Below are 25278 nucleotides of genomic sequence, written 5' to 3' on the forward strand. Positions count from 1 at the left end.
CTTGGTGTCATAGGCTGGAAGGGACCTTAAAGACCATCTAGTTTCCCCCCACATTTAACATGTTTAGGAATGCTTCTGCCCACTAAAAAGAACTATATTAAGCTAGAAATGAGACACATTGATAGAGTACTCCTTTCTAAATATTATCCTCAAATTATATTAGTGATTAAGGCATCATTCCTTGTGATGCCATGAATACACCACTGACTTTATTCAAGACTACAGAACACACATAATAACATAATCAGATAACATTATCAAAATCAACTGAAAAATTACAGGACCATAGACGCTTAAATGTTGAAGAAAAAAAAATGAACTGTTAACCCAAAAATTAAAAATCATTAACCAAAAAAAAAAAAAAAAAAAAAAAAAAAAAAAAAAAAAAGTCATCTCCTTGTGCAAGAATTGAGAAAACTGCACACAAGCCTATCTAGGAAATCCTCCCAATGGGTCTGTGATTTGTGCTTTGTGCCTATTTCCCAGAGTAATCTGTTATCTGGGAACAAAGCTTTGCTTGCTGAAACAGCTTTGCTTGCATAAAGTAACTGCTTGTCCAATAAGCAACAAAGGACAATTTAGTTCTCAGTACAAATAACCTGGCTATCTATCTCTAGATGAGTTTGCTCAAGACAAAGAATGAAAAAGCTTCATCTCCAAATAAGGCTGAACACTCTGGGGATGCCATGCTAGCACAGCCCCTGACAGCATCTGGATACCTAGGGGAACTCAGCGAGAACTGGCTATGTGTGGATATATGCCCTGCTCTGCACTAGTTTGTACATACAACTTAAAGGCTGTGACACATAGCATCATCCTAATGTCATTCAAAGAGCTGAGATTTAAATTCCTTGCATAAGACTGGCCTTAACACCCAGAGAAGGGGTTCCACTTACCTCAATGACGGCATCCCATGTCAAATATTTCACTGTAAAACAAGCCAACAGAAGTCCGCAATGCAAGAAGAGAAGAATTACGTAGGAGGTAGCCAAGACTGAGGGTTGTGCTCCTAGAAGATGGTCATTGTGTACCTTGGGCACATTACAGTAAAGTTAGCTTTGCTCAGGAACAGTGTGCAGATGTCCCTCTGGATGCACTTCTAGTATAAACCTAACTATTACTGTGATAAACTGGTAAGTAAGAAAAAGCAAATTGGCAGTATTATTAATTTTAGGAGGTGGTCAAGTACTAAAAAGAGTAGTGGGGAAGCTTTTTTGGTACCCAGACAGAGAATACAGATTATGTATGAGAAGAACATAAGAATGTAGGAGAAAGAACATAGTAACTGCCATAAATACAGAATTATGTCACTTTACCTTATTTTTAAAAACAGATTTAAGCACATTCACAATCAAACAATGAATTTCTTTGCAGGATACATTTATCACACACAGTAAACAATACTTATTGTTTGGTTGATTAAACAGAGAAAAAAAAACACAACAAAAAAATACAATACATTATTCAAAGTTCTACATACTATTTGTTAACTGACATTTTGAGAATGAAGCTTTTTTGTTTTTCTTTGTAAAAGTGATCATGAACAATGCATAGTGGGAACAAAGGGTCTAGAAATCTAACATTCCACAGCTGTGAGTCAGCATGAGAAATAAGGCTATGCAGAGGAAAAAACATCAGTGGGTTTCAGAACAATACCTATTCCATTGGCAGACTTCAGATAAGAGCATATGAAAACTAAAACCAGAGTTTTGGACAGAAAAGAGGAATTAAAAACATTAACACACAACTGGAAAAGGAAGAAACTACATTTCTCTTGTGATGACTTGGAAATAGCCTTTGAACTTTGGAACTAATTGTCAGTGAAGGTCAATTGCAGCATGACGCTGCAAAACAAACCCTGGATGAACATCTACAGGTGAGAAATGTCAAAGACCATTTTTACTCAGTCAGCTGCAAATACCTCATCCATTCATTCAGTGCACACTTATCAATGGACCAACAAAGTATAAAAAAAGGAAGTTGGAGCACCGCTCATTGAATGATTTAACAAAGGGCTAGCAGATGTATCTTCATGCTCTGAAATGTTAATTACAAGGTTTGGGGTGGTTTTTTTTGTTGTTGGTTTTTTTTTTTTCCCATGCTTCATGCCAATGCAAATGCAATGAACAGAATTGCAGTGTTTTATCTTGCTTCTTCTTCCTATCCTTTCACACTGGGTTCACTGTTGGTGGCAGACCCTACAACAGTGCTTTCCAGATGCTTCACTAATACAGCAGATGTACCACAGGTAACTCAGCCACAATAGGTAACAAATCTGGATGTAGTGTTACACACATTTCAGGATAAAAGGGTATAAAATAACAAATCTTACCTGAGTTACATTTAGCTTCCTTGCTCACAAAGTGAGACAGGACTACCTGTGGGAATTAATGTGAATGCAAATGTGTGGAATGCTTTTTTTCCAAATAAAAATGCATTTCTAGAGTTAAAATCACAACTTCTTAAAACAAATGCAGCTTAGGCTACATAAACCTTCATAGCTCTTCTTCATCTGTCACAAATGATATCCAGATACAAATTCATACCTTTCAGATAAAAGATAAATCATTAAAAAAAAGAAAAAAGAAAAAAAGAAAAAAGAACAAACCACCACCTAGAAACAACTACTTGCTATATGGCATCATTCTGTAAAACATGTAGGAAACGGCAAATTTGGATTGGTGATGCTCTGAACTGAACAAAAATACATCCTTTAGCAAGGTAATCAAGAAACCTGGGACAGTCTGATGCCGTAGGAAGGTCTGCTCTTCTAAAATTTCTTCTGTATTTTCTGCACAGCCTCATTCATACCAGTTATCATTCTGAATAGCACAAACAGCAGCAGTGAGAGAGTGACAGATTCTAAATTTGACCTCTTTTAACCACTTTGGAAATCTTTATTTACCGTGCCTATAGCTGAGGCTTCTCATAAAGCAGGAAATGCATTTTGAACATCAGCTGAATCAAACTTAAGCAGCTGTGGTTACATTATGTCCATCACATGTCTTTCAGTAAGAAATCCCTACAGATCAGTTAAGGGAGGAGAGCACAGCTCCAGTTTTAAAATCCAGAAAGAGTCAGGGAATTCATAAAGAGAAAGAAAAATACCTGCATTGCGGAATATGGAGGATAGCTCTGTTATCTCTGAAAAAGCAGCAATACAAACTGTGGCTCCATACGTATCTACTATATGTATTTCTGTATATACACACATAGACAAAAAATTAGAATGACCACTTAAAAATGTAATTGTCAATACAGTTGGTTGTTTTGTTGTAATAAAAGAGCGAGTTAACACATTTTCCACTCCAGCTCATCCAGCTCATAACTTTGGACTGAAAAATCTGCAGGTTTGTCTGCAATTTCCCTAGCAAAGTTTTTCGATTTAAGTTACAAGGAAGCAAGCTGGTTTTAACTTCAAAGCTAGCAATGAGCGTGTAACATCCTATGTTCTAAGAAGTTACCCGTCATCATTGTCACACCATGCATTATGAGACCATGCTATGGAAGTCCTTGCTGATATTAAAAAAAAAAAAAAAAAAAAAGTCTCCTGAAAATAAAAACAACAAATCAGAACAATAATTGATTACAATTATAGAATTCTGACAATTTTCAAGTAAAAACTATGTACAACACTTCCCAATTGCTGACATTACTTCTTCCATCTGATACAGATTTTTAAAAATTGTATATATATAAATACTAGCATTCATCCAATCATTAAGAGCGTTCTGTTTTACACTTGAGAAAATAACCCCTATAACGATATCTATATATTCTTTATTACAGAATAAGCTCTATTCTGGGAGGCTAATTCTGAGAAGTGAAAAAGATTTCATTTTAAAGAAAGATTGCCTTTTAGTCTTCATAAAAATATAAATAGAAGAAACATTGCAAATAACCCAGAATAAAAAGGCATCACGCAGAACATGATGTGCCCTTCTGTGTTCTCCCTTGCTAAACAAAAAAAAAAAAAGAGTAGCAACAAAATAAAACAAAACCAACCATTCCAGTAACTGTATGTAGGTAAAAAATGGCACTTGCTTTACAGAATGCAATCCATACATTAAGATTATAGGATAATAAAATGGATCCACTAAACAACTTTTTCTTCACAGGATGGTCCACCTTAGCCATTACCTTTTTCCACAGTTAATCTAAGGTACGTGCTGGGTCACCAAAGTGATCTCAGTTTGCTTAAACCCTTGATTCAAAGTACCTACGCCTACCTAAATCAAACCCCATGCAGTAGAACAGAGAAATAGACCCATTAATTATTTTAAAACCCTTACATCACTTACCTCTACCACAGAAATTATACATGGCCTTAACAGTGTACTAGCTTGTCTCTTTTGGTAAAGCCATGATCAACAAGTCTTCTCTACCCTCATTTTGATTATGAGGTAAAACTTTCAGATTGAAATTCAACTTAGTCCAAGTTTGATTTTCAGAGATCACAAAGTGAAATCAATAGGATTTTTCATTTGTTAAATCATGTTTTGTAGCACATTAGATGACGAGGAACAATCTGCTAGCATCCATATAGTAGATGCAATGTATGTATTATTTAAAAACAACTTCTCTTTGAACTCCAGGAGGAGTTATTATGCAAAACAGATCATCCCAAGCAGCTAGAGTCAGCATGAATATATAAATCAAACTTGAAATGCTTTTCATTGGATATTTTTGAAATCACTAGATGCATTTGTTATTCCTCTAGAAATTAAGATAGCTCTACAACTCTGATACATAAACAGTATCTTTTTTGAAAAGCTAATATATCTGGTCTTATTAAATTGCACGAGAGAGCAAATTCATTTTGTGCACTATCGATTGGACAAGAAACAGAGACAGTGGAAACTGGCATGGTGCTTGGAAACTGGAATGGTGCTTGAAAAGAAGAGCTCAGATTAGTAAGCAGCTACTTAGGTGAATGAACAGCCTTCTAGAACATAACTTTAGCTCCAGCCTCTGTAAGAACCAGGTTGCTCATGTCACTGCTGCTTATGGAGAGAGGGAAGAAAGGCACATCAGAAACTGCTACTTTGAATCTTCTGCAAGCTACTGAAAGTGACAATGATCTAGGCTTTTCCTGGTGGCTCCTAAGAAGCCAGTTGGCAGTTTGTAATAGTTCTGTTTTCCTTTCCTGCACTGGATGACTTCTGAAGTCCCCAGGAGGACCAACTCACACTGAATTGGCTGAAGGATTTATTCAGATGCCTAGGCTTAAACAACTGAAAATCAGAGGCACAGGCCTGCATCCCACAAAGCTGAATTCAGGAGGCCCAGCTTATGCAAAGGCTACTATGCAAAAATACCGTAACACATCGGTAAGCAAATGTTAATATCAGAGTTATGTATCCATGCAGCAGCACCAGGAATAGGGCTCAACCCTGCTGTTAAAATTACCCTTATGGCTCTAGCACCAAGATAATGTGTTTTAGCTGATGATGAATGCCTCACAACCCCTGCAGGCCATTACCCATTAACTTATCTTCCACTTAAGTTCATGAATGGAAAGGCCATCTCCTTAAAGGAACTCTGAGCTGCAGAAGCTCCTGTTGGGAGCACTGGGTGAGATACAAGCTGCGGATGATTTTCCAAAATTTCCATATTTCAAATATGCAGGCTTCCAAACCAGAGCAGCATTATTGGAAATATGAGCCTGTATTGAGACAAGTGTCTCAATAAATCTGATTTATACAAAACAGGAGGACACAATGGTCAGTGTACAATCCTACTGAGATACCAAACATTACAGGTTTAAAGGGCTTCAGAATACGTCAGACATACTTGAGTCAGCAAAACAGTTTCCTCTTCCATTGCTCATTTAAAAACAAATATATGGTCCACAATAACTTCAGAAAGCAAAACCAAGTGTTAGAAAACTTAGATTCAGAATCATGTTCTTCCTCTAAACAATCCTGATCCCAGAGCAGCTTCAACAACACTTCAATTACAACACAGAAAAGCAACCCATTGAAAGACAGAGAAATGTCAGTGAGTTACCAGGCATACAGCATGCATAGCATCAGAAGACAGACACTATACAAACAACAGATTTCACTTTTAACTGTATGCAGTACTATTTTCTGAGTAAAAGGACACAAATATTATCACTCAGCAATAATTTTGCACAGCATTCTATAGCACTGAAAAATTAAATTTCAGTTACTGGTCTAGCTATTGTTGACAAATATTGCCTTTATGAAATCTTCAGCTGTGCAGAGTAATATGCAACCAAATGCCTAAGTAACACAGACACCTGGGCTTTGTTATCCTCCCACATATCTCATTCTCAACAGACACTGGCATTTCCCCTCTACATCCTGAGGACAGTATGCTTCCAGTCATTTTGGCCAGCTGTAAAGGAAAGATACTAACCCATATGGCCTCTCTCTCATTAATATATGGCAACCATTTAATTAGTTTTACACCATTTTGAGATGAAGACTTCAAGGCGTCTAAGAGTCCCATTTGGTAGAACACCAGATTAAAAAGCAGAACAGGCACTCAAGATAACACTGACTGAGAAACAATCAGAGCCCACATTTTTTTTTTACATTATTCAAATTATAAGATTTAAGTGTTTTCTCTTTCCACTTTACAAATGTCTGAGGCCAAATAATTCCCTTATTCTGAGATTTAAGTTAATAAATCAGGTTTTTCCAGTGAAGTTTTACAATGGAACTTCTCTGAAATTAATACAGTGCTTAAGTGGTACATTAAAAGGTTCTTCTTCTTTCTCTTATTCTTCCCAAGACCACAGACACAACACTGCACAGATTTAAGTTACATCAGGAGCCTCTAGTGATTGTTCTTTCAGTGTCATTTTAAGGGAATTATTTCAATTTGAGTACTGAACAAGTTTTAAAAGGCATTAGATTCATTATGTCCATGTAATACAAGGATTGATGAATATCCGGTGTCTTATCGTGCTGTAACCATCCAAAGTCCCAGTGCAACATTGGCAGCCAAAAGTGTACTCCCAGCAAGCAAAATTAAAAAGCCAACAAGCTCTCTGTTTTGTTTTTCTACAATCAAGGAGCTCAGAGTGGCTTCCAGGAAAGAATTTAATATCCACTGACCATCCAAAGCGAAGCAGGGTACAGCATTGATAACTGCCAGTGCTCCTGACAGTGAAATTAGGTATCTGATTGACAGTAGTTAAGGTCCATTAATAAAATCCAAGAAAATGTGAAACCAAAATCAACAAAAAATACATTTTTTATATCTAGTGTACAGGGAGAAACATTAAGTTGCCATTCTATTTCACGGAAATTATATAAGGACAATGAGTTTTACACCATAACACAATGGCTCAGAATACTGCCCTTATCAGTTCATGTTTTTAAGTGAAAAACAAGCGTTAGCTTTGGATGCTTTAATAATACTGTCCTTTTCACAACTCAGATAGGAGCAGGAGACAGCAAAACCATGCTTTATATGCCCATCTTCCTCCCTTGCCTTGTGTGGTTTTGGAGCAAGGTTATAGATCTGACATTATGCCTGAGGTAAGAAGGTATTATAGAGCTATGATCTAAGTATGAAATAATGATTAGGAATATTTTCCAAAGCACTCCCTTACTGGAGTAAGTAAACGGCTAAAATATGATTGAAAATCTGGCCTCCCTCCTATTTAACTGTTAGCCAGAAAAGTTAAGTGAATTTCTCTGCATGCAAGTGCATGTGAAATGAGTAAGGGTAGATAATTTCTATGGTTGGTAAAGCCTTGCTAAGGCTAAGCACTCTTAGATTAGTCATATTCAAGCCCATTAGCCTTTATTTGTGCATATATACAATCTCATTCATTAATAAGCATGTTTAAATGCACTATTACTCTGCTTTTTAAACAGAAAAATTTTCTACTGAAGATAAAAAAACACACCACTATCAACAAGAGCGAAAATGAACAAATATACTCTATCACTTAGTTGACCATGATGGCTCACGAAAGGTTTTAATAAAACTCTGACATAGCAAAGCTAGCAATAACATTTGTCCTGCCATAAATTCAGGATTACTTTGACTTTCTTGTCAAAACTGCTAAAAATCACTGTCAAGGAATAATAAAGAAAAAAAAAAAGCTGACCAAAAATATCCTGCTAAGCACAAGGAAGTGGGAGATTGCATTTGGGGCTTGGCACGTAGACAATAATCAATGCAGAGATGGGATAAATATGTCAAAACTCTACAGAAATGTTTCAGAGCATCCTGTCTAAAATGATAGCCAACTGAAATTTTGCAGGGTCACCGAATTCTATACAGCTTCCTTCTTGTCTTTAAAGAACAAACATACTTCAAAGGATACTTGCAAAATGTCTCTATCACCACTGGCAGATCAATGCTTAGAAAGTTATGTCGTGGTACAAAACTGCTGAGACTTACTGAAATGAAAATATGAAGATAGACAAAAAGAAAAAAAAAAATCAAAGCCATTCCAGAAATTTAACATTGTGAATTCTAGATTATAATTTTGCTGAACAATCAATTTGAAACGACATTTCTTCCAGGGTAAAGAACCAATCTAAATACGGTTTTGCTTTTTCTATTTCGGTTTTAGAAGACGCAGTGCAGCCATTAATTCTCTCTTAAACATACTAACATAGTAAAGACACTCCACAAAATACATTCAGCATTATTATAGTAAAAGTAGATCTAAGACATGTATTTTCAGAGACAAGAGGACATCTGTACTCATGAAGACCATATGGTGTAATTTAAGCTCTTTTCAAAAACAACGAAACATGTAAAAGGAGATTAAAGTTACCAGGAATTTTAACATATGCAGTCCATATATATATATATATATATATATACATACATTCATACTGTTGGGTGCACATGTGCTCTTTCTTTCAAGGCCCCCCAAATATTTTTCTTTCAGAAAATTCTCATGTTCTGCAGCTCAGCTCATATTGCATGGAAGGGGAACAAACAGGGAGCACAGATCCAGCGTCACTCTGAGAAAGGAAAGGCTGGGAAATGATGCACAGTGCATTGCACTTCTTAAGACCAGTTAGCCAGTGCATAAACAGCTTCTTCTGTCTTCAAATGATACCTTAAAATGATTCCAAGATGTAACTAAATACAACATAAAAACCCGGGTGTGATACTCAGCATCCTTCATATAAAGTATGGAAGACTGCAGTGCCAAGATCCACATGACCTTGAAGCACTCTTTTGGCACTGTAACTTCTTTAAAGATGTAAATGAAGTTTCAGTTGACTGCAGGTCAAATGCATATGAGAGACTTTCTCCTCAAAGAAAACAGGTAGCTTGAAGTCCCCCAGAGTGCACCCGGCTTGTACCAGGATGCTCCATCTGGGTTTTCTTAAAAGTAATCTTGACACAGTCTTTCAAATTAAACAGTTGTCTGTGTCTTTCAGCCTCAGGGACTGTATTAAAGCCTTAGTTCTTTGACAGCTAAAAGAGAGACTCCCTTCCTACCATAAAACTCCACTCCTAGCACAGTGAAGTTATCCCTAGAGCATAAAAGTTCAGATAAATTAAGATAGAATTAGAAAATTGTCTTAAGAATTTACCACAGTAAATGCAAGTGTTGCTCTGTCCCTAAAGAATAATTTTGCACAGAGTTGAGGCAAACCAGTGGCCCGAATTCCCCCTATCAATGTGGGCAAAAATTATCACCATAAGAAATACTGTCTCCACAGAAATAAGTAAGTGCTCAAAGCACAGATTAATGAGAGTTCCGAGAAGAAAAATTCAAGTCCTACTCTAAAACAAGCATCCCTTGGGAAAGGAACAGTTGAACCCATCCTTTTAGACATTTTAAAACCACAGACTAAGAGAACAATGGAAATTGCAGTGCTAGAACATAATATAGCATTACTGCTGCTAAGTGTATCTTCACTAAGAGGGAAATCAAATTTCTTCAGGTTCAATGAATAATTCCAGGAGACCAGAACAAAGGGAAGAGTATAGTTCCAAAGGAACACCAGGCAGAGAATTAGTCTGCTCAGTCAGATAAGCATGCTTTCTTCTCTTAATAGCGCCCTTCCGATGAGCCAGAAGGGCTAACGAGTACCACAGGGAAGCACACTGTGGGATGGGGAGACCTTCATAGCATGGGATGCCCAAAATAGAGTGATTTTGGTGTGGCAACAATCAGAGAACTTCCCAATACAAAAACCGTCTCATCTGGACCAAGATGGTTTGAAAATCATGTTCAGTCTTACCTTAGCTGAAGAAAGACCTTTGATTTAGGGGATCTGAGAGCAGGTAAGGTCTGTTGGACTACTTTGTGAAGAACATACAGACAAAAATCCTGGACATCATCCAGCTCAGAAAACCAGAGGCATCCAAGTCGAGTGATATCCAAGGCAAACAGTTCATTAAGTTGAAGGCTGGTATCAGAACATCTGATCAGATTTCTTGTTCATGAGCCAAAATACAGTATATTCAAAGGTTTCAAAAGAGACACACTGCAATATACCGTATTTGCAAAACCTGACTGCCTCTTGACAAACACCTAATGGTATCATCATCAGAACGGTTCACTGATCCAACAAACTGATACAACAAACTGCTTGTTGTCTCTAAGACAACATGGATCAAACCTCCAAAATTTGCTGCTGAAGCTCGCTCTCCAAAACAGTAAGAAACTCTTCAGTAAGTTGCTGGAGTGAGCTCTAGACACTGTAAGATGAAGTAAGGGATGTAGTAGACCAAATCTAACAGCAGGAGACAAGTCTTTCCCTTAAGGGAGACAAGAAAAGTTATAGAAATTATGGAAATTTCCTAGGCTTGTCTTCAAAAGGCACTGCTCGAAAGAGGAAAACAGTAGCAAAGCTGGGTGAGCAAGAACAGTCATTGCTTTCCCCACTTGGTTTGAACGACTCTTTGACCTGGAATTAAAATGCCTTTTGTTGGCTAATGCTGGATGGTGTTGCAAGTACTGAGAAGACTGTACAGAGGACATACTTTTAATTAGAAGGATTGGGAAACTGATTGAAGGTATTAACAATGGTGGATCAAAGATTTTTTAAAAATCTCTTTATGGAGAAAAATAACACACGCTACAGCATAAGGTATTTCTGTATGGTGTCCACAAAAACAATGCATGTAGCCCTTCACATTAGGGTAGAAAGCAAAGAATAATCATCCTTAATGATAAGGAAACAAATGTTAAAAGTTAAAACAAGTGAAACCAAACTCTTCCAGACAGAGATTATGGCAGTTGTTGCCTCCAAAAGCTAGAAAGTGGCTTTTGTGGGAAGGCTTGGATGAAGCAGAAGTAGGTGAGTGGTCCCATTTTGGAGAAGCTATCTTGAAGGTTAGTTCCACATTCTTTTCATGAAGGAAACCTTGCAGTTTGTTGATCCCTCTTCTGATGAGCAATGCAGATACAGTAACATTCCCTCAAGCAGTGTGAATTCCAAACAGGAATGTTAGCCTTCAGATTTTGCCCAAACAACAAGAGCCAGAGAAGGAAGCCAAGATTTTGCAATACCAGAAATGACATGAAGGAATAAAAGAACCCCACACATTGAAAATAAAGAAGAAATATTGCAAAGCTGAATGGCAGTAATGACAGAGGATCTCCATTTCAACCTTGTATATCATCATCTGTCCAACAGAAGGAGAACCTCTAAAGTATAATATGCCTGCAGTAAGCAAAGACTGAAAGTGTTGAGTTATACCACACAAATTAAACCCACACATAAATTTAAATTAGATAACATTAGATGCTCTTTACAGAGAGAATGCCAATTCAAAAGATTAATCAATATGTCCACACTAATAATTCCTTTTTTTTCCCCCAGTTTCAGCCAGACTTCCTGCACTACAAGTTAATTTAGGAGTGATTGTTAACAGTTATTTTATATTAGAAACAAGAGCTAAATAAAGATGTTAATCCACATTAACAAAAAATATTTTTTAAATAATATTTTACTTTGCAGAAAGTGGAAGGTTTAACTGGATAGCTTATTTCTTGTAAGTAGCTAATAAGGACATAAATTTTTATAAATATTGGATCCTGAAGCTGGCTTCGAATGAAAGTATGAGATAATTACAGCTCCTCAATAAATCAGGACTATCATGACAGCAATGCAAGCCTAAACAAAAAACAATACACACACTATCTTAATATTTTTCAAACATAACTTTTGAGGCATTACTAGAAAAAGTATAAGTAAAGTACACATTTCTGCTACTTTGATATTTGGTTGTATGTTAAATGTAGCATTATTCTAAAATGTAACGTTTCTGGCAAGCAAAAAGATTATACTAAAAAATGAGGAATATGGTTAAAATTTCTTTCTATTTCAAAGTTGGCACAGTAAAGAAAGAAATTATTTGTCCTCCGTAGCCATAAAACAAAAGCAAAACCCAAAATCAAACGAACATACCATATTGCAATCATCAACTCTAGAAAATCAAAGAAAAAGAAAACAAAAAATTGCAGGCCCTAATCCAATACTGTGCAAAGTAAGCCTGAAATATTTAGATGTTGTTTCACTGGAATGCATGTAAACCTGTGATGGTACACTAATCAACCTGATGCCCAGCCCAGCCCAGGATCCTTTAGCTCTGGTGTTTTTAAAAGTTTGTTTTAAAGTCACTGTTTAGCTTTCAAATTAACACATTTGATATGCAATTCTAAGATATAGAAAATATTTTAACGTTCTATTTCTGTAAATACACTGTAACTTCTTAAAGTAGAACTGCCTCTCTACATGAATTCAATGACACTGTTCTCCTTTCTGAAAAACTAACAGATTTGACTGTTTAGCAGAACTATCACTTAATAGGAAACACTGACTAAAATTCCATTGCTCCAACATGTTGGAAGAGAACAATATCAATTGTTAGAGTACGTATTGTTAAGCCAGAGTTGAGAAAGGGAACTTAATTATCAAACACTATTCTTACAAATTATGATTGCATGTGGAATAGATGTCAAATACAGAATTGTGTGTTGATGTCACACAGCTGAACAATGCTTTTCTTCCTAAATGACAAGAGGGCAGAAATAACAAATTGAGAGATCGCATTTTGTGCTTACATGAGGGTATAGTGCATACAAATAGAAGTCAATTAATTTTTCACTGAGTATCAAAATAATACCAGCACAGAAAGATAAAAACTAGCAGATTAACTAAAGATATGTTTATGCAAGAACACTAATATGTTTACACAACCAGATTTCATCACTGTTTCTAAAGCTCTTTTGTATCACATTCTAATGCTTATTCAGAAAAGCATAATGCCTCTCTAAGGAGGTACTTCAAGATGCCTGAAGCAAAACCTCTCCCTGTGAGCCTGTTTGTGAGGAACAGACAAGTTCTTTAAAGGAAAGAACAGTACTTTAAATACTTAATACTTTTTAAAGTATTTAAGTATATGAAGCTTATATTCAAACTGCCACTCAAGCTACTAAGTGAGCATGTATATCAGTCTGTTTATTCTTCCCATTCTTGCTCCAGTGGCAGAACTCCCTTTTCTTTGTATACCTGGAAGAAGGATACAAGCTTGTCCAAGGGAGAGCCACAGTCCATTTCAAAATAGAGAACTGCTATAGCTACTTAATTTAGGGCACTTAAAAAAAAAAAAACCAAAAAAAAAAAAAACCCCCAGGAAAAAGCCATGTTTTGATTGCACTTGTGGCTTAGTAGTCATGGGAATCTGACACAGATACTTGGATACTGGGTGTGATTTAGGCAATCATGCTAACGTTCCAAGCAAGGTGTTGGAGCAAGATGCCCTGGAGATTTCACAATACTTCATCTTGAGAATTGTACGTGTTAGCAAAATGCTGGTGCCTAGTTCCCATGACTAAACTCAATGAGATCTTCAACAGTAATAGCTCTTGCATACTTTTCTGAATAAACAGCTATCTCATATCACATATGTTTTCTATTACCTTTGTAACTCATTGCACTGTGCACATTTCATTTTAGGCCTGAGAAGTCCATGTCTCTCCACTGGCTGTAACAAGAAATGGATTCTGTATTAAACACGTTGACTGACAAGTGCTCTAAGACCTTGTTCAAGCAGCCAGGAAAAGTAAACCATATAAGAACTCTTTCTTGTTAGATTGCTTTAGTAAGTTATACAAACCTGTGTACTGAAGGTGCATGGGGTGTCCTACAAACAGCATGTCCATATGGGGTGGATGTTTTACCCTGATTAGTCTTGTTTGATTCTCTAAAGAAGGAGTCACACAAAAGCTTGAAACAATGTCCTTCTGACAGTCTGCATTGGTTCGACAAACTTTGCTGGCCTCGATAACTTTTCGTGCTGGCAGACAGGCATACTGCAAAGGGCAGATATAACAATTTAAGGTATTTTCCAACACAACAGAAAAAGAAAAAAAAAGGTAATATATGCACATATATTCCTTCTTCAATCAACGCAAAGGTCTCATTGATATGTTACCAGCTCACAAAGAGCTAGAATCTGAGGGATTATTGTTTAGGCTTTTTTTTTTTTTCCAGATCCCGCAGAACATTTACCTGTTACATATTCAACCTCTCATTCCGCTTCTGGTGGAGAGGATCTACATGCATCCAAATAAAAGCTGACATGCACAACAAAAATCAAGCCATCTGAACATAAGTCAGGGATTCCTAGTAAACAAAGCCTGCATCAACGAACTACTGACTTACCTAGTTAGGAGATTTCAGCCTTCATTGATCTAAAAGCTTATTTGGCTGAACAAAATCTTATGTTCAGGAAAGCAGCAAACCACCTCGCCCAAGCCATGTCATTGCTAAGTGGCCTTTTTTACTGGATGAACACAGCACCTGATGCAGTGCTATGTTTCTGGTCCTACCTATGTAATACTCATTCATCCACAGGCTGAAAGACCAGATCTTTCTTGCATGCCACCGGCCAAACAGAGAACAGTAGAAAGGAACAAGAAATGGTTTTTCCCCACATGTCTCTCCTAAAAGCTCCGTGGTAATTTTCCTTTTGTTCTTAAACACAAGCAAGGAAAGTTCTTCATCTATTGTTTGCCTTGGGAAAGAAAAAAGAGGATTTTCTTGCTTCTTAGCCTGACAATTACATTGCTTTGTAGATACATGTATGTCAGACAGACACTCTGCATTAACCTCAATACAAGCTCTTTCTTTTCTGTTTAGGAGGAAGGAGCACATTTTCAAACACTGCTCTGTAGCATTGAAAACACTATTTATTTTGTAAAAAACTCACAGCCATTCTAAGGACTTATGTAAGACAGGATTTTGGATGCTTTTATTTCGTCACTGTTCCTAAGTACCAGATAAGAGCATCAAAGCTCAGTAGAACAATGATTTATCAAACACTGCTGAACTCCAGGATGTTCCCAGCCACTACCACATTTCAAGCAAACTGCTGGTCCATGCTCAACTCTTGGAACCTAAATACAACAAGAGGACACTGGAGTGGGAAGTTTACAATCAGAGAATCTGAAAATATAGCAGATATATTTATCCCCACAGGTTGCAACAATAACAAATTTACACCTGTAGAAAAGTTTACACAGTTGCAACTCATGCTCTTCCTTACTGTAAACAGAATTGTTAAAAATATTCCTTCACTGTCAATATGGATCATGCTTTTTAAGAAACATTTCCATACTTTGAAGACACTAAGGCAAAATCCTACTGGGAAACTTATGATGTTTCCATAAGATAAAATCAGTGTGATAAAAAAGGAATCAAATGAAGGCCTCAATGTTGAAAAAATTAATCTCCACAATCTTGACTTACATGGTTTTAATTTTAAACAGTGAACAGCACTGCCAACTTCACAGAAAATAACAGAACAGATAGTCTGGTGTTTTGGTTTGCCTGTAGTGTTCACTACCTTTAAAGACTGAAGCTCCAAAATACAAAATGTAGCCCTCTTCTCAGAAGTTGTTTTTCTCACCAATATTGTACATGAAATGGTGAAGATAGGGGAAGTGTCTTTCTGCCTAAATGAATGAGGGGTAAAAGATCTTTTCTGCTTCTTCGAGACGCTGCTTGACTGATCATGGGAAAAATTACAGTATTTTGACTTGTAAGACATACAGGGGGAAAGTAATGTACACATATACCTTTAATGCAAACTAGAAGTATTCTTAAGCACTTGAGCATGCTACATACAAGTTAGTGAATATTTCTAACTTCACTTAAATTTCAAATTTACCTAGCAGAATAAGCACTTTAAATAACTTACCCGATGGCTGTCCAAGTTATTGTTGTACGAAAAGCAAATGTCTGTGAGGCTACTGTTACTACAACATTCAACTGTGCCATCAAGTCTTCTATAAACTAAAGAACAGAAGCATAAGAGAAAAAGATCAGTATTATAGTATAGACAATTCCGAAAAAGAAATCAAAGTTTCTAAACAAAATAACCATTTTGTAGCCCTCAAGAACTAAAGTAAACCACAGAGCCTAGCCATGGTTCATTGCAACTAAAAATACCACCCTAACAATATCGTCTGATTTCAATCATCCCACGTGCTGAATTTTTCATCTTAATAATCTTCTTGAGATCTAGTAGTAGATCTAGGGGATCTATTACTTCTGAGCTCTATGAAAAAAAAAAAAAAATTTAGCTATTGCCTCCAACTTGTATTAAGGGCTGGCATAGAAATTTATGTCAGCTATTGTAACAATTTCACTGGCAGACTACTGAAATAACCAAAGCTCAAAGTGTCTTATTTTAAATGTAAAAGCCCTTTACAAGATTCAGGTTCTGAAAGCGTTCTGAGCCCTGAAAACTGCAGCAGTGAAAAAATGATGCTTTAAAACCTGGTACAGGATCTTTCTATTCCATTCTATGCCATTTAAATTGTAATTCAATCTAACAGTTAAAAAAAAAAAAAAATTTGAATAGTCACTGTAAGAACCTGTGTCACAGCAACACTGCAGATCTTTCCTTAGGTAGATCACACCTGAGATGTTGGTTGCTGATTTAATGCTGCATAAACAGCAGCCCATTAACGTGGACCATAATGCCTGGGGCTTACAGGTGTGAGCACTGTACCATACAATTATTTCTTCAAGTACCCTAAAGCAATCAGAGATATTTTTGAATAGTGAATGACCATGAAATTAGTTCCCATATAAACTAAATTGAAAACACTGCTTTTTTTTTTTAATTTCAAGAATGTCCCTCAGGTACTGTTTTTTTGTGTAGCTTCATACTCAAATAGTTTATCCTTCATTTGTTTTATTGTCAAATAGATAGGGTCCATTTGCTATATACATTTTTATTGATACTCTGTATTTATGTTAGTTGTGAACTGTCAAGGTTTTGACAAATGACAGCTACTACAGAATGAAAGGAGTTCATTTAATTTCAGAGGAATATTTCTTACTGCTGGAGGCTTATGGCTCTGAAAATGCAGACAGACTGGTCTGATTAGAATGCAGCAATGGGACGAACTGCTAACACAATACAGCAACCGAGCTGGATGCAATGTTAAGTCTCTAGTATTAAGTCCTTACTATTTTAATCTAAATAGCACCGATTCTGGTGCAAAATAGTCAGTTTTATTATCCATGACTCTGCAATTACATTTCAGAGAACAGTAGAATCTCAGAATATATAGCTATGGCATCTGAGGATAGGTTCTTACTTGCCATCCCAGCCCAGCTGAAAACATTTGCCAGAAATACCCTCACTTTCAGAGGGATGATCCAAACTGTTACATATCAAAAAGCATGATCTTACCTGTACTCCACTAGTTTCCATATTAAATATTTATCTTAGTTTCATCTGTAAGATTACTTTCCTTACGTGTTAAAAAATTAAAAATCCTACTTTTTCAATCTCACGTCAGAATTATACTGCATCAAAAAGCATGGGTACTTGGCTTGTCCAACCTCCTGTTTACTCCCATTATGATGAAAAAAAGGCAGTGACAATTTTCTAGCTCTGAGTATCATCATACAGGTTTTGCCCAGCTGCATCCCCTTACCTCCAGAATTCAGTCTCCATGGATGCATCCATAAATCAAACACTGGAGAGCTATAGGGCATGTCTTGAGACACTCAGCCAATTTAGCTCAACTGCTTATTTTTGTTTCTACTTAATTTTTGTTTATTGTTCTAACTTAGTTTAGTTCACATTTTTCTTCTTTGTTGGGATAAGTTTTTGTAGTAACAAGAACTTTAATGTATAAATGAAAACAGAAGAAAAGAGACTGACTTCTAAAAGCAATATATGCAGTCCAGACAAATATGAGTTCATGGGAAAAGATACTGTGAGGCTGAAGAAGCAAATGAAACATAAAACCTCTTTAGTGAGAAACACCAGATGAAATGGCCATAATAAAGCACATCATTGGGTTAAGCCACACAATTTGTAATGTCATGCTGATCAAAGCAATAAGGTGATGTATGGAATTTACCGATGCAAAAGATCACTGAGTTTATCCATATAACTGAACCAAAAATGGAGGAGATAACTGTAAATTGCTAATAACCAAGTCATACAATATCCTGAAAAGGCAATTCTCATTATTCAGATCATACAGGACATTTGTACAGACTGACTGAAAGACAAGAGAAATTATTTTATCTATCCCCTCCCTGCTTTTGTATTTCACAAAAAGAAAAGTCATATTGGTCACTGCTTCAGACATATCTTTATCAGGCTCAATTTATGAGACACCTGTCTACACTAAGAAACCCTAAATACAAAGTAGTTTTTAAGACATGATAAAACTACAATAGAAAATATTGAAGAGAGTATCTAAAACCATACCTCTAGCTGGAAAGCTTAGTTGTTGTAGAGTGGCTGCATTTATACAGTAGCCAATCTGTGATTTCTGCGAAAAGTCTCCCAGACAGGAATTCCAGTCTTCTACACCATAGATTGAGCAGTCTTGTAGACTAGTGACGATATCTCCCACAAAAAGACCTCTTGGTCCATTGGCAGGAGAATCCTGAGAAGAAACACTGAAGTCAGTCTTCTTATTATAGTTAAAACAACTAGGATCCATTTACAGTTGAATGGATGCTGAATATCCATTAAACACTGAGGAAGGGTGTCACTTTCAGACTAACAGAAGATCTAAGGTATCACTGGAACTCATCATTTTCACTGGTAATAGAGCAATACAAAAGTAATATATTCCACAAAGAAAAAAATATTTAGTGCATAAAGAAAACAGGCAGGTCTCCAAGTGTTTCAAGGGATTCCTTAAAATCGGAGCAATTTTCATCCAACTTAATATGCTGTGTTTTTCCTGTCATTTTAAGTCGAAGAAGCTTCAGTTAATACCCTAAATATTCCAGCAATGCAAGTTATTCTTATACTGTTAAAAGTATAAAGCACAATAAACATCATTCTCCATGAGTTATATCTGCTCATTTTTAGATCTAAAAGACTGAATTCTTTCAGTTCTGCTTTTCTTCAACAGTGCTGTATTGGATTAAGTCAGAAAAAAATAATTTGTTTCCAGAAAATCAGCAGAAACTCCACTTTGCTTCCAGCTGACCATGCAAGCATGAAAATCAAACTAATGTCCAACATTAAAACCAGACAGCAATAAGGAGAGTAATAATAGATATCTGAGTAGACTAACCTGATAACAATATAAAAAAAAAAAACAAAAACAAAACCACACAGAAATAAGCTGCAAACTCATCTAAACAGTCTTAGAGTATGCTTAGTAGTCTTTATTCATGTCATCTTTGTTCACTTACTAATACATAAAAAATGAGATGGAGAAATAAACTTCAAACAGACAAGAAGGACAACATATTGGATTCTGAAGAGCATTGCATTGGTCATATTTAATTGTAATAATAAGGGACGCAGGTACACCTCAGATCACAAAACATATAATATGAAACCAGTAAAGAACTTTTCTTACCTCTTTTACTTCAGTGACAAGTGCCCCAACACCCGTGTAATAAAAAGGGAAAAGAAAGGCTGGCAGCAGAAATAAAACCATGAAACTCACAACACCGAGAACAAAATTATGCCACACTCCTGAAAAGAAAGGAAAAAATTGTTTCTAAGTAAACACTAACAACAAAAAGGTGCAAGATTTTAATGTTAACTTTTAATTAGCTTTCCTGAAATTATTAATGTAAGAATGGATGAAAAATTAATTCATGGCAGAACATTCAGAAGAAAAATACTGGCTTCTGAATCATTTTTTAAACTACAGTTTCTATCTATAGAGATACCCATGTATCATAAATATTTAAAAAAATAGTGGAAAGAAATCTATTACTTGTCACCTTTTTCTGCAATAAACTCACGAAGATTCTTAATAAATAGGTTTATACATGAATACACACTGAATATACACATTGTCCTAGTCAGCAAAAAGTACAACATTTAGTTGCAGTTCAGTATTTTTCATGGTTATTTCCACTGTAAGAAGAAAAATAATGACATCTGTGTGTGCCAAACAAGGTTAGAAATTTATTTGAAAAAAGGCTTCTTTTACAAGACAATCTGGGCCTAAAACCACTCCATGAAATTAAGTATTCTAACCAGCATTTTCAAACATTATTTTAGCAACGTATTTGTAACAGCACTCTTGACAGAACGCTGTGCTCCATAGGATGAAACAAACCTCTGTAAGTCACATTTGCCTTCCTTCAGCATTAAGCACTATGAAAATTTGTTCATTTCATTTACGCTGTTGGAAAACATTTTGCAGATCAATGCAAGAAAACTTTTCAGTGCTGAAGACTCTGTATATCTTTCTTCTTCAACTTTGTAAGAGGGTTTGATAAAATTCTATATTTACAGTGCAGTGTTTCTGATGCTACACAAATGGGAAACATTGAAAGTACTCAAGTACTCAGTACTCAGCTGAGTTTGTTCCCATTTTCAGGAGTAGTTATTTCCTAAAGTAATTTCTACTTCTGAGAGTTTTTGATCATATCTCACTGATGGATAATCAGATAAAGTGTTTCAGCATTCAGTTATTTTTATCAAACACACATAGGCTTATATGCACAAACAAATGCAATGAAAGAAGTATTAAGAAAATATTTTAATTGATCTTTTATCTTTAAACAAAACAAAACCTTTATTTTTTTCCAGCTTAATGAACTCTAAACATCTAAGACAGACACAAAATTGTTTAGTAACAGTGTGGTCATTGGAGCATAAATTGGAGGGAAAAAAAGAGTTGATGGACGTGTTGGAGGGTGACAAGAAATACTTTCCAACAGCCAACAAAACATAGTCCTTAATAGAAAAATCTACACAGTTTGCTGTGTGGAGTACAGCAGAAAAGCCTAAAATAGAAAAGCTTCAAGTTCATCCCAAGTGATCCTTAGAAAAAACAAACAGCCTAAAAATGAGAATAGCTGTAGAGGCACACTGGACACAACCTTTAACATACCTTAAATCATACTTCAAAAAAATTTTAACTCTCTTTTTCTGTTAAAGACAAGACAAAATTAAACAAAAACAAAAACAAAAGCATTGATTTGTACTAACTACAAGCAAGTGATGTACAGCAGTACTTTTTAATTACTAAGTAGGGAATGAAAGCTAAAAATATGTCTCACAAAAATGCCTGTTCGTTATTGTTGAACTCATGATGCCATCTGCTGTACAAAAATATATTCCTTGAACTCAGAGTAGAAGTGAACTACTAAAGGAATATTCAGTATATTCTCTACTAGTTCTCACATTTAGCAGCCATATAAAATCCAAAATATTGTATCTGTAAATGCAGATCTTCAGTATACTGAAGATTTGATATTAGATTCATTCAATTGCTCTTAAAATTATGAAAAACAGAGTGAAATTTACTGAATATTATATTTTAGCATCATAAAACATCCTAGTGCTGAAATACACATATGACTAATTGTAAAAAAAACCTACATATATTGTTATAACAAAGTGAGAACAAGCCACTGATGCTAAGCAGACTTGCAAGGTGTTTGTTCCTACCTTGTATAACCCTATTTCAGGTTTTCTCAAAGTGATTACAAGCGTTCACTCTTCAAGCTATGCAAGCAATTCTTTTCTACTGCAGCTTATAAACTAATTTTTTTTAGATGGTTTTCCAGAAATAAATGCAAACAACTCATTTTAAGAATTATTTCTTCTCTTTTGGTTCTGTTTACATCAGCTGAAAATGGAAATTGATTAATTTCAGAAAAACTTGCAAGTATGCTTTGCTAAGTGTTTCTGTGCTAGTCTAAAATCCTCTTTATAAAGCTTTACAGTTACAATATTCAAAAAACAGTGTTAGTATGTTCATAGTACAACAGGCTGGCTGTTTTCTATTGCTCCCTGCAACAGAAAATTATATTTATGATGAACTGAAGCATAACATTAATTTCTCTACCTTTCCTTCAGTATGTTGGAAACCTTCTTTGTCTCTAGAAGTCAGTAATACAAGCAATTGAAGCATAACACCATCTCAGTATAACTTCCCACAACAATGGTGCTCTAATTCCCAGTATCCAGGGATTTCTCTTTAGAACAAAAGACATCAAATAAAAACCATTTGGAAGCTTATTTGGAGCCATTAGCTGCTATTCTCTTTGGAGATGTTTGTGGTTTAGCCTTTATTTCCTTCTGATAGCAGCACCAAAACCCAGTCAATTATTTAATAATGTAACTCACACTTTATTGAAAATCACTCAAGATACTGTTGAAAATCACATTGCTCCTATTGCAATTGTGGTCACACAAGAATGTTCACTTGTGACAGCAAACAACATTTAATACCACCAATCTTTGGTTTGAGCATTTTCCAGCTTGCATGCCCCACCATTTCACTATTTAGGCCATTCAATATGCAAAAAGAGTTAAAGGAGCTTCTGTACCTGAGCTGGTCTAAGAGCTTATGCTAGTGGGAGAGGATGATCAGAAACTACATTCCCAGTCACATCTATGAGCATTCTGAATCAGATATAAAACTTAATATTTTTCAAGGCAGGAAAACAGTACTCATTAAACTCCTAGAAACAGAACTATTCTGCCTCAGAAAATAAACATAATAAGGAGAGTAGCAATTAAAAACAAAATAATGACATCACAGTTTAGGTTCAGAACAGAATGACCATCTTTAGGTAAAGAGAAGTTTTTATGCTTCTCCATTTTAAACTACTTTTATGCTTCTAACTACTTTATGCTTCTCCATTTTTCTACTAAAGATTTACATATGATGCCTGTAAAGTAACTGTGCTAAGCAAAGACTTACTAAAAGAGCAGAAAATATTACCTGCACAAAATATTCTTAGCTGCTGGACTGGTGATATTAGTTGCAAGTGGGTTGTGAAGAGATCAACAAACGCGCCAGGATAGACAATGAAGATAAAAATCCCAAATCCATTAAATCGTACTTGTTCTCTTAAAAAGAAAAAAAAAAAAAAAAGAAAGAAAGAAAAATGAGGAGTTATTGTACACTAGGAAACAAAGAACTGTGAGATTCTTCATGGCATATGTATTTTTGCCTATGAGAAGAACAAAAATTATAATTATAAAGGTAACTTATTTTTCATAACATGAAGGACAGAAAGATAATCAAACTAGAGGATACCTTCTGCACTATCTGCCACTTTTATGCAACAAGCAGTTATGAGCCTGGTAAAAAATAAACACCAAATTCAATGTCTTTTCTGCCTCCTACACAACAGTAATGCATTAAATACGTTTTGTTTTGTTTTGTTTTTTTTGAAGTAATAGATACTTTAACATATAAGTTCATATTAGGGACATCTTTTAAGTAAAAAGTGATTACGTTTATGACTCAATTTCAAAGTAATCTATGAAAAATTACTTGGAAAAGCTATGTCTTCCCTTTACCAGGTACACCCTTAAAGGCACTTTTTTGGTGCTCTTTGAAGTTACATATTTTATTAGGGACTTGTAGAGGTGTGGCAATCACATTCAAAGACAGTTGTTGCAAACCGGGCACAAATCAGCTAATTCTTTTTGTTTGTTTATTTTTGTGGATGTAGCATTATATTTAAATCCTTTTTAAACAACACCAGCTCCAAGAATGAGAAGACAGAAAATTATGAATAGAATTTATGCAAAATGACCCAGAGTGAACACATGAATTCCCTGCATTCAGCTCTTAAGACCTACCCTTACTACAAATAAGAAATTTGCACTCTCATAGGCATTCCATACTTCATTACTCAGATAGAAGATGGACAGAGAAAAGACTTCTTTGGCATAAGCTTTCACTAAGCTAAGACTCAAATACTTTAAGCTTTTGTAGTTCACAGCCAATACTATCTTGAACTGAAATTGGCAAAAGCGTGTAATAGATTTCAGAGAGTCAAAGTGATTTGCCTGAAAACATTACTATCATAGATGATGATAATAATAAACAGAATTTTTCCACATACAACTACTTAGTAAAACCTGAGGGTTGACTGCAACAACACTACACACCCAACCTGTACTAGAGGAAAAATAACAAATCAAAACGAAAACGGAAAAAACAGCAGCAGCAGAAGCAAAAAACTTAAGCCTTCCAGATTTTAACCAACAGCAACTTTACATTGGACAATACCATCTTTTTCTCCTAAAAATAGATAAGAATCAAATTTTAACAAAAATATAAACTCAAGCTGAATATTCAAAGCCATCACCCCAGATCTTGAGTGAAAGCATCATACTACTCTTATACCATACCAGGTTACAAACGTCAGAAACAGCTCTACAGTTACTCCTGAATTCTCTGCAGTTAACCAACAGCACCTGAAGGAAATTTTCTTATCTCTTCCTGTTGTGGGATGCACAAGTGTAAGAGCTTCTTCTTCCACCGATAAAAATATTGAACATAAGAGAAACCAAGCTTGCAGACAAATGGATTATATGATACATGGGGACCCACATCATTCCTTTGACTGAGAACATTCAGGACCATAGAACAGGTAGTAACAGGTTTAGATGTGTCACGTCTTCCTACGCTCAAGAAAAATCAGTGAAACAATTTAGGATTTCATGCCCATGGGACAGCTAATGCCTCTGATGATTAGGAGAAACATGGAGGACACTGGAAAATCAGTTCCAGGAAGCACCCTTAACCATCCTATGCTGAAGTGCCATTTAAGTGTAATGATTAACCAGGTCAAATAACTTTTTTTGTGAAGTAATCATCACAGTTAAGTAATAATAAAAATCTCATCTGTGATCAAAACTTCACACATCATTGAGATTAACAGGGACAAATCACATTTGACTGAATTGCTGCTTTAGCCCTTTTAGATGCTACTTCGCAAGCTGTGTTTAACAACCAAAAAAAAAAAGTATTTTAAAGTACCATCATGCAAAAGCATGCAAGTCCTCTTCAAATGCCACAGCTCCAGAAATACAACTGCTGTG

The 25278-nt window shown here is 35.6% G+C and overlaps 1 protein-coding gene across 3 annotated transcripts in view; it reads right to left on the reverse strand.

Moving 5' to 3' along the window:
• Positions 1 to 2359: 2359 nt before the first annotated feature.
• Positions 2360 to 25278, reverse strand: part of MBTPS2 (membrane bound transcription factor peptidase, site 2) — a 33898-nt gene continuing 10979 nt past the window's right edge. The window contains exons 5-11 of one of the 3 annotated variants that reach the window (XM_042809719.1): positions 23162 to 23289; positions 19826 to 19944; positions 18712 to 18892; positions 16171 to 16265; positions 14086 to 14281; positions 13889 to 13953; positions 2360 to 2378 (exon numbers count right to left, since the gene is read on the reverse strand). In XM_042809719.1, the coding sequence (XP_042665653.1) occupies positions 13922 to 13953; positions 14086 to 14281; positions 16171 to 16265; positions 18712 to 18892; positions 19826 to 19944; positions 23162 to 23289 (751 nt within the window). In that variant the 3' untranslated portion in view covers positions 2360 to 2378; positions 13889 to 13921. Of the gene's footprint in view, positions 2379 to 2876; positions 7154 to 8308; positions 8388 to 13888; positions 13954 to 14085; positions 14282 to 16170; positions 16266 to 18711; positions 18893 to 19825; positions 19945 to 23161; positions 23290 to 25278 lie in introns of those variants that run through there. The other 2 variants (XM_042809718.1, XM_042809720.1) reach the window with 2 other exon arrangements.

The sequence above is a fragment of the Centrocercus urophasianus genome, unplaced genomic scaffold (genome assembly GCF_019232065.1).
Source record: "Centrocercus urophasianus isolate 14NV4802_14NV808 unplaced genomic scaffold, USGS_Curo_1.0 seq_12, whole genome shotgun sequence".
In the NCBI taxonomy this organism is placed as follows: Eukaryota; Metazoa; Chordata; class Aves; order Galliformes; family Phasianidae; genus Centrocercus; species Centrocercus urophasianus.